The sequence below is a fragment of the Phoca vitulina genome, unplaced genomic scaffold (assembly GCF_004348235.1).
Source record: "Phoca vitulina isolate PV1807 unplaced genomic scaffold, GSC_HSeal_1.0 scaffold27, whole genome shotgun sequence".
Lineage (NCBI taxonomy): Eukaryota > Metazoa > Chordata > Mammalia > Carnivora > Phocidae > Phoca > Phoca vitulina.
In genome coordinates this window covers 12,907,614-12,918,069 of record NW_022589730.1, presented here as the reverse complement: position 1 = coordinate 12,918,069, position 10,456 = coordinate 12,907,614, and the positions used below count along the sequence as shown (strand labels likewise).

Sequence of the window (10,456 nt, the reverse complement as noted above, 5' to 3'; positions counted from 1 at the left end):
CTTTTGAACAATAATATCAATGACTGACTGAAGCACCACCTGAAGGCCCACAGGTTGCATGTGGAATGAGTCAAAAGGAGGTGAGAAGGTGACAGAGGACATGGCCCATGACAGTTTGCTGGGTATCCTCAGTCGTAGGATGTTGGGAGAGTGTGCTGGCCAAGGACTTAAGCAGAACCACATATAGCCTGTGGAGAAGGAGGTGGAATAAAGTTTTCTTGGTTGCTGACTTGACCATGAGGACACGGTTGCCTATGACTTTGTTTTACCTGAATAAAGGAAGTTTTACCACAATAGAATCGTGTCCCCCAAAGACATGTTTAAGACCTAATCCCTGATATCTGTGAATGTGCTCTTGTTGGGAAATGGGGTCTTTGCAGATGTAATTAAGTTAAGATGAGGTCATACTGGATTAGTGTGGGCCCTAATCCAATGACTGGTGTCCTTATAAGAAAGGGTAAATGTGGACTCGCACAGAAGACACAGGGAAGAACACCACGTGAAGATGGAGGCGGAGATTAGTGATGCCTCTATAAACCAGGGAACGCCAACGGTTGCTGGAAACCACCAGAAGTTGGGAGAGAGGCAGGAAACAGATTTTCCCTGACAGCCTCCAGAATGAACCAATCCTGCCAACACCTTGATTTTGGACATCTGGTCTCTCAAACTGAAGGAGGATAAATTCCTGTTGTTTAAGCCACCTAGTTTGTGGTAATTTGTTACGGCAGCTCTAGGAAACTAATTCACATCATTAAATGAAAATAGACCTCTGTCTGTATCAGTATCAATATGGACATCAATATCTATATACCAGGATGATGATGACCTTAGTTTTTGAGTTTTTAATAACATGCTGAATCATTGTATATGACTATATCTCATGTATTTAAAATGAGAACTGTTTATTTATCTTCCTCTGATCATCATGTTTTCTCTCTCTGTTTTGTTTTGTTTTTGGTTTTAGACTGTCGTCAATCTCAGGATGGATTCTCTCGTGGCAGCCAACACCAAATTTTGCTTTGATCTTTTCCAGGAGATAAGCAAAGATGATCCTCATAAAAACCTTTTCTTCTGTCCTCTGAGCCTCTCGGCTGCCCTTGGCATGGTCCGCCTGGGGGCCAGAAGTGGCAGTGCACAACAGATCGACCAGGTGTGGATCCAGTATCTCTGGGTCCACTCTCAGAGTCAGACCCTAGTCCCCTTTGGCAAGCCACGCTGCTCACTGAGCCTGAGGCTCGGGGGGAGGCTGCATCTGCCCTGGAGTTTTCATTTACATCCCACCTTGCTCTCTCTTCAAGGCTCAGTTAAACCTCTGCCTCCTTTATGACCCTTCTTCAGCCTCCCAGCCTCATAGCTTTTCTCAGTCACCTTCTCTGTCTCTGTCTGTCTGTCTGCATGTCTGTCCCCCTTCCACTCTCTAATTATCCATACTGATATCACTAGCAATATTTTTAATGTCTATGTGTTTTCTCTCTTTCCGTAAGTAAATCTTTAGTAAGCATCAATTATGTATCCAGTGGCTAAAGATCTTGGCGTCCTCCTTGACTTCTGTCTTTCTTTCTCACTTCACATCAAACTCCAAAAGGCTTTTCTCTTGATACACATCCAGAACACGGGTGCTTCCCACTGAGTCCCTGAGGTTTGCCTCACCACCATCCTTTCTAACCTGGATGCAACTTCCTCATGGGCTTCCTTGCTTCTGCTGACAGTCTGTTCTCAACCTGGCTGCCAGAAAGATCCTTTAAAAACCTCATTCAGAGCCTATTTCTCATCGTTTCAAAACCTGGACTTCCAATTTAGCTAATGATAGAAGCCTGAGTCCTTACAATGGCCCATGAAGATCTAATATCTGAATTCCTGACAACCAGGTGACTCCCTCTGTCACCCTGTCCCCTCCCCACTCCTCCAGCCACACTGGCCTCCAGATTCCTTGGGTAAGCATGCCCACTCCTGCCTTAGGGCCTTTGCTACATTCCCTTTGCCTAATGGTTCCCGGCCCCACCCCCCAATAACTGATCTATAACTTACTTTCTCCTTCAGGACTTTGATCAGAGTTTACCTTCTCAACCAGGCTTACCTTGACCTCTCAATCTAATGTTGCATCCTGACTCCCAACCCTGTAAAATTCCCTCTTACGCTAGCTACTTTTCCCCCACATGGCATTTTCCATCTTCCAAGATAATGCATACAGTAATTCATTACTATGTGCCTCCCCCGCTAGAATATAATCCTGCAGATGGTGAAAATCTTTGTCCTAGAATAGTGCTTGGCTTATAGTAGCCATCCAATACAAATTTGTAGAATGAATGAATGAATGAATGTGACAAGAACAACTCCCCAAATAATCAACAGGCTCCTGAGGTTGGTCTTAAAACTTCCCTGGATCTCACATACCACACAGAGTTTATGTGGGGACCCCACTGTTGTCCCTAGTATGGAGGAGTTGAATTCTTGGATTAAGGTAGAATATGTTTGGGGTCATTCTGCTTTATTCATTTACTTTTATTGGGAATATTATTTCACTGGCGAAACTTAGCTTTAGAGTGTGATTGGCATCCTTCCGGTCAGGTTTCAGATGTTCTTTCTCCAGGCACTTGGGTTTTGCCTGCCCAGCAAAACTGTCCTGAACAGTGCAAGATGTGTATTTGTCTCTTACTTTTCTGCAATGCTCTGGGTAGCTGTCTTTTGCTGTCCTCACTTGCTTGATCGATCGGAAGGTCTAGATCAGTGCTAACACAAATATAATTCAAATCCCATATGTAATTTAAAAAAATTTAGCAGCCATAAGAAAGTAAAAAGAAATAGGTGAGACTAATTTTAATAATGTATATTATTTAACTCAATACTTCCAAAATATCATATCAACATGTAATCAAACAATTTAAGTGAGATATTTTACATTTTTTTTTTCATACTAAGTCTTCAAAAATCCAGTGTGTGTTTTACACTAAAGCCTGGCCAGCTCAATAGCCACGTGTGTCTCATGGATCCCTCGATAGCCTTTTAGTTTGGTTGCATTTGTTCTTAAATGTGGACCCCGGGGGTAACATGCAGTTTACTTCCTTCTATTCCACCTCACAACCAAGTCAAAAGAAACATCCACTACCCTTTGAACTGTTGTTGACTTTTTGACTATGGAATCACTGTCCCTGTCACACTATGAAAACATTTCTGAAGCTGTTCAGACCTCCTGCTGTTTGTACTGTCTGAGAGACCCCGTAATCGTCCTCCCACAGGTACTACACTTCAGTGAATTTTCCCAGAATGAACGAAAAGAACCTGATCCCTGTCGGAAAAGCAAAAAACAAGAAGCGCTGGCTGACAGCTCTCTGGAGGAACAGAAAGAAACAAGGGAGTCTCTGACCCTGCAGGTGAGCCACCCCGAGCTCCTGTCCCTCTTCTTATGACCTGCTCATTCTGGTTATGCCGTATTTGACAATGGTTACTTATCCCCAGACGTTAGGACCTGGCTGTCATCAGCAGCAACAACAATAGCAAGAATGCCATGGGACCTCCAATTCCTTTCTGATTACGCATCTTATATGTCGTTGGCTGTAGGCTAGTCTCCTAAACAGTAGGATCTGGTATCTTCTGCTCATGATGAAGACAGAGCAAAGCCCCGTGACTCACTTTTCCAGGCCACAGGTCCTCAGGACGGAGCATGGTTGAGGATGAAGGGTAGTAAGGGATAGGAATCAGCTGTGGGAGTCTTACTCTCTTTCTATACCTTGGCCTGTCTATTTCATGGGGTAATCTACTGGTACACAAAGCTTTTATTGGTTCTCATACCAGGAGTGGGAAAGATATTTTCCAAGTTAAATATCCCTGTACCTTAGAAAGTTTAAGAGGAAGGTGGAGAGAAGATTGTCTTTTTCTTGTATCTTTTCGAATATAGAGAAAAACGAGGTGCATAGATCTAAAACATAGCGTGCACTGCTGAGTCCCCAGACTCAGGTCCTGGATGACCTTGATACCAAGTGGGAGCCATGATCTTCCACTGGGACCTCTTCCTGCCCTCCATTCCTCTCTTCTTCTCACTTGCTCCCCCACATGGTAACAAAGTGAAACGACAACGTGCTCTGGTGGCATTTTACTCTCCTGATCAGGTCACATTTTCTTTCTTCTTTTGTCAGGCCGAGTCTTCCAGTGACAAGAGTGCACTGCTCAGTTGCTACTTCGGGCAGCTTCTCTCCAAGATAGACAGGATCAGAGTTGATTACAACCTAAGTATTGCCAACCGGCTTTATGGAGAGCAGGAATTCCCCATCTGTCCGGTGAGTTCGGCATGGCTGGTGATTAAAACTATCATATGGCATGCTATTTAAAAATCAGTGAGTAGCTGGATCATTCACCTGGCACCTGGAACGCAATCCTCTCTGACAGAAGGATGTGCTGTGGACTGGGGGGGGTTCCCCGGGGCCCACCTCTTTCTCTCCCACACTGCCTGTTGCCCTTCTCCCAGTTTTCAGTTGAGCAGTTTATGAGGCCCATTGTGGGTGGAAAGAGGGTCCTGTGACTAATAGCTTTTGGAGCACCTTTGGGTTTGGTAATGGCCTTCTCTCTTGTGACGGTCTTTCCCAGCAAAGGTGCCTGGTAAATGCACTTGGTAGCTCTTCTTCCCATCCCTCCACACTCCTCCCCCAGCGCTTCTCCAAAATCCCCTTTCATGCCACCATCAGGCCGCCCCTCAATAGAATTGTACTCAGCAGCCCCGCGGTGTTGCAGAAGGAGATTGCGTTTGGAACCAAAGGGCGCCCGGCTTGGCTCCGTGGCTGAGCAGCGTGGACCTACAGCAAGGCACATCAGCTTCTTCAGTCACCGCTGCAAGGAGCCACGTACTTAGCAAAGGACATGAGGGGTGTGACCACAGGCAAATGTGTGATGCAGTTGGTTAGGCTGGTCTAGTGAGGGGATGGGCTTAGCCTCCTTTGGCCAACGTAAGTATGTTCTCTCACAGTGGAAATGAGCTTTTCGATGCCTTTTTTTTTTTTTTTAACTAGCTTTATTGAGGTATAAATTCACATATCATACAATTCACCTAGGAAAAATGTACACGCCAGTGGTTTGGGTATATTACCTTGTAATTGTGGTAAAATATAATGTAAAAATGGCTATTTTAACCATTTTTAAGTATGCAATTCGGTAGCATTGATCACATTCACAATGTTGTATAAGCACCACCCAATTTCCAAAATGTTTTTATCGCTCCAGAAACTCTGTAACCATTAGTTAGGGTTTTAATTCTTAAAAATAGAGGCATTTTATAGTTAAGCTTCTCAAATTACTTTATACTCATGTTGCAGTGTCTCCACAAATGAGATGTCCAAGGAAAAGGGTATCTGGTAGGAACGGGCTTGTGCCCTTGTAACTGTGGGCTGCTTCATGAATAGTCATTCTTTTTTCCTTTTAAAAAAGATTTTATGTATTTATTTTTAGAGAGAGAGAGTGTGTGTGTGAGCTGGGGGAGGAGTAGAGGGGGAGGGAGAGGAAGGGGAAAGAATCTCAAGCAGACTCTGCACTGAGTGCAGAGACGGATGTGGGGCTCCATCTCAGGACCCTGAGATCATGACCTGAGCTGAAACCAAGAATCAGACACTTAACCGACTGAGCCACCCAGGCATCCCATGAATAAGCATTCTATATCCTAAATTGTCACCACAGTGAGTGAAAAAGGCCTCTGGCTAATTAAGAGTGGAGATAGATAGACACCACGTGCATCCTGTTTAAATGACCATCTCTCTCATTAGGCTTCTCCTGACTGCCTCACACCTAACTATTAGCATGGTTATCTGATTTCATTGTACTATTTCTCTTTATTCCAATTTAACAGGACTACTTAGATGGTGTGACTCAATTTTATCACACAACCGTTGAAAGTGTTGATTTCCGGAAGGACACCGAAAAGTCCAGACAACAGATTAACTTTTGGGTTGAATCTCAGTCCCAAGGTAAGAAAGACCAAACACACTGTAGCTGGTGTTCTTTTCCATTTAAAAGGAGAAAAGTCAGCCCGTGGTCTCAGATTGCTAGTCTGTCAAAACCAGGTGCTCACATACATGGGCCGTGTTCAAAGCCAGTTTTGTAGGTGCAAACAGCTAAATGCTTACGCTGTGTTACTCCTTTGCTCCATCAGAAAATGTGAAATCCTTTCAGCCAAGCACATGCCAGCAGGATGTTAACTATTTCCATTTTTTTTTTTTAACAAAAAGGTCAGTAGAAAGACTGTGAAGAGAATCTAGTTATTCAGAGGGAAATGGAAATAATAAAATCCCAATTTTTATCAACTTTTCACTAGGTATGTAGGTGTTTCTGGATGAAGGGGTGTTTAGAGATAGTGATGAGTAGTGAAATTTAGAATTCAACATAAAATGGAATAATTTTTTAATATGAAACTCCCCTGTCTGGCCTTGTCTTGCGCACCCAAACTCCAAAATTATTTCTCCTTACTTGGTCCACGTGCCACAAAAATTCCCATTCCTTCAAGGTTCCACTCAGTTGCCAAGAGGAAAAGCGTGTTCACTAAAAAAATTTATACTAAGGCACTAGTTAAATCTCCTGGAGTATTTTAAGCGTAGGTGATGTCAACATAATCTATTATTCATGGAGTTTACGTGGAAGTCTTGCAGTAGAAAGCTCTACTCATCTTTAAGGACTCGGCATGCATTCAGATAACCGATGGTTTGGTATTTTGCGGTGGAAAGAATGCGTACTGCAAACAGATGATTGCCTGACGGCATGGGATTTTCCAGTCCACCTCAGGGCTGTGTTATGGTGGAAGGAGCCTCGGAGCTGGACCAAGAGCAGGAAGGCCCCAGGACCTGATCTCAGCCAGCCTTGCTGATTTTTGACTGTGTGGTCTTACCACTCACTAGCTGTAGTGTATTCCTCTATAAGAAGGGACAACAATACCTACTTCTCATGGTTGACATGGGATGGCATGGGAGAGGACATGTGAAAGCCCCTATCGAATAGATTTTATATCCTGGCCTAGCATATTTATATGCATTTTTGTTTATATGTAAGCATATACCTTTTGCTCTGATGAGCACTCGAGATAGGAAGTTTACACAGTAGTCTGTTTCTCAAGGAGGTTATAATATAATCAGGTGGCAGAGTCTACTTTGAAAGGTAAATCACGGGGTGGGTAACCTGGTGAAGGGTACTGAAGAGGGCACGTGATGTGATGAGCACTGGGTGTTATACACAGCTAATGAATCATTGTACACCACATCAAAACGAAGGATGTACTATATGTTGGCTAATTAAACTTAATAAAAAAAAAGAACGGTAAGTCATGGCATAGATGTCTAATGGCAAGTTCCAACCACAGTGACTCAGGGAATGGAAGGAAATTCCCTCAGTTTCAGTGATTTAGAATGGGTCCCTCTTGGGGTTGAGTGACAGTGTGTCTCCCCAACGCACCCCCCTCCCCCTCCACCGCATCCAGGACTGTGAGTGGTGTAATTTTCTTGGGTTAGTCCTTGAATCAGACATGCCCTAGCCTTGGGGAGGGGAAGCGGCATGAAGGAAAATCTGTCTACACGAATACTTCTGGCACAATTCACATTCAGGATATTCTCTGAAACCTTTTTTAAGGTAAAATCAAGGAACTCTTCAACGAGGAAGCTATTGACAGCGCAACCGTACTGGTGCTGGTGAATGCTGTTTACTTCAAGGCCAAATGGGAAAAATATTTTGATTCTAAAAACACAGTTGATGCGCTTTTCTTTCTAAATGAGGTATGATATTACAGCACATGGTTTTCTAGATATTGCACTCATAATTTCCACTAAGAAGTATGATTTGCAGTATGTACACTCAACTTTAAAGCTTAGGTCTCCGGGTGACATACAATATAATAAGAATATTTTGTTATTAGCAAAAATTAGTACCTGAAGTTCATTGACCATCTTGGTGCCAGACACTGCCCTGAGCATTTTCCATTCATTATTTCACATGTTTGCTAAAATATCATTATGAAAATGAGTCTTATTATTATTCCCTCTTAGGACTTGAGGGGAAAGAATGCAAAGGTTAGGTTACTTAGCTAAGTTCACGCATTAGCATTCACATCTTTGAGTATTTGTCTCAAAAACCCATGTTCTAATCCATCAGACTGTAGAATGGAGGAAAGGGAAGGTTGGGATCCCAGCCCAGCACCTGTCAGCTGTGTTCCTCTCGCAAGCGCTGTGCATCTTCATCTGTAGATTGGTGACTTCTCACATATACAAGGTGTCTGGGGTGGTGCCCTTCCGTCTGATGGAAGCCTATGGAAGAAGTGCTGTTGTTTACTATGTAGATGATTATCACTTAACCAAGGCTCCAACTGGTGCTGTGGTGGGTCATTCAGGCCAGTGAGGGCAGGGGGTCACGTGGGGCCAAGAGACTGGGTGGGGCAGGCACAGAAGGTAGAAAGCTGGTGGGGCTTATTTCCCCCTGGCTAGGCTGTAGGGAGATTCGTGGATAGACAGTTGACCAACGAGTGGTCTTGGGAGCTGAAGAACCTCTTAAAACCATGGGAAAATAAGGTGTTGGCAAAGGAAGGCTGACTGATCAGTGGGCAGAGCGCTCTTAGGTTGGATCACTGGTGTGGCTCAGAGCTTCTGGTGAAGACGCTTCTCATCTTAATGGAGAGATGGAGGCCATGTGAGTGTGTGAGCTTACCGTGGCAGTCCTGCGACTTTCTATCTTGTCCACTGCAGAATGAAAAGAAGACTGTGAAGATGATGAACCAAAAGGACCTATTTCGAATCGGCTTCATAGAGGAGCTGAAGGCACAGATCCTTGAAATGAGGTATATTAAGGGGGAGCTCAGCATGTTCATCCTGCTGCCTCCTTACTCTGCAGATAACGTGAAGGGCCTGGAAGAGGTAAGTCTTCACTTTCATGTTTCTACAAAATATTTCAGTGTCGATCTTTGGAGAGCAGCCCTATTTACTATCTACCTGCCTGAAGAAGGCTAGCACCTCATCTACCAGAGATGTCAGAGAATATATAGGAATCTCAACTCGATGAGATAGTTCTTCTACATTGGTTTAGAAAAGGACAAATGCCAAAAATGTTGGATAGGGCTTTCCTCTCCTATCTTATAGCTCTCTGCAGTTGTTCTCCAGACCAAGGAATCTGGACACAGAGTGATATGAGAATTGCTACAAATGAGCCAGCTTTTCCTTTCCTCTGAATAGCCTGACTTCTGGCCTCTTGCTTGGACTATTTTGCTATGGCTCACATAACGACCTGTGAGCTAAACTCTGTTTTTGGGTGCAAGTGCCTTGACAGAGTGGAGATCCTGCTGCTGGGATAGATTGCTTGTGAAGTGGGAATCAGTGAAGGCTGGGGAGCCTCGGCTCTATGTTGTTCTGTGCGGTGAAGAGGTGGAGACAGAGGGAGAGAGAAATCCCCGGATAGCGATCACAAGAATAGCCATTATTCAAAATGTATTGTATGCCAGCACTATGTTAAATACTTTACATACATCATTTTGTTCAATCAGAGCCTAATGGTATTATCTCTGTTTTATAGAAGAGGGGATTGAACCTCAGAAAGCTAAGGCTTGGCCAAGCTCGCCCAACTTGGGTCAACTGAGCTTTGCTGGGCTTTGACACCCAGACACCAGTCTGTCAGACACCAGAGGACACCAGAATTGGTATCAAATTGTCCTGTGACTTCTAAAGAGGAAAGAGATTTGCTTGGGGGAATTTAAATGAGATCAGAGTAGTTTGAGGTTTAGGGAAGGATCTTGAAGATTGTTACTGGCTGTTGAAATAGACTCAAGCCCTTTGAAGTAATTGGGGCATCCTTTGCAGGCTCATAATCTGACCGTAAACATTATTTCCTTCCTTTTGTAGCTTGAAAGGAACATCACTCATGAAAATATAGTGGCCTGGAGCAGCTCAGAGAATATGTCAGAAGAAACAGTAGCCGTCTCCTTCCCGCAGTTTACCCTGAAAGACAGCTACGATCTCAATTCTATTCTACGGGACATGGGCATCACGGATATCTTTGAGGAAGGGAAGGCTGATCTTACTGGAATCTCTCCAAGTCCCAATTTGTACCTGTCAAAAATTGTCCATAAAACCTTTGTGGAAGTGGATGAAGATGGCACTCAGGCAGTTGCCGCCAGTGGGGCTGTCAGCATGGAAAGGTCCATACCTTCCTGGGTGACGTTTACTGCTGATCACCCTTTCCTCTTTTTCATCAAACACAACAAAACCCAAACCATTCTCTTCTACGGCAGGGTCTGCTCTCCTTGAAAGGAGCACACTGTCTAGGGCCCAGGAGCTGGAAGAAAGTGGCAGTATGGTCTCCCCCGGCATAACATGGGCATTTGCATTCTTGCTGATACCTTCTGTCACAGCTCCAAGCCCCCTTCCTCCGGCCACTCGGCCTGTGCTTGTCCTGATCCTTCTCTCACCCTGTAGCTGACTTTCATCTACCTCCATTAGTATCGAAGTCC

The 10,456-nt window shown here is 44.2% G+C and overlaps 1 protein-coding gene across 2 annotated transcripts; it reads left to right on the top strand.

Annotated features, from left to right (window-relative positions):
* The first annotated feature begins 982 nt into the window (after nt 1–982).
* Nucleotides 983–10,253, top strand: SERPINB12 (serpin family B member 12). Of its 2 annotated transcripts, none has more exons than XM_032422598.1 (7): nt 983–1,150; nt 3,237–3,311; nt 4,134–4,274; nt 5,831–5,948; nt 7,597–7,739; nt 8,703–8,870; nt 9,849–10,253. In XM_032422598.1, exons 1-7 carry the CDS (start codon nt 983–985, stop codon nt 10,251–10,253), a joined length of 1,218 nt encoding a protein of 405 aa, XP_032278489.1. The 2 variants fall into 2 exon arrangements, with proteins under 2 accessions (XP_032278489.1, XP_032278488.1); XM_032422597.1 differs by having other exon boundaries at nt 3,237–3,371.
* Nucleotides 10,254–10,456: the final 203 nt, after the last annotated feature.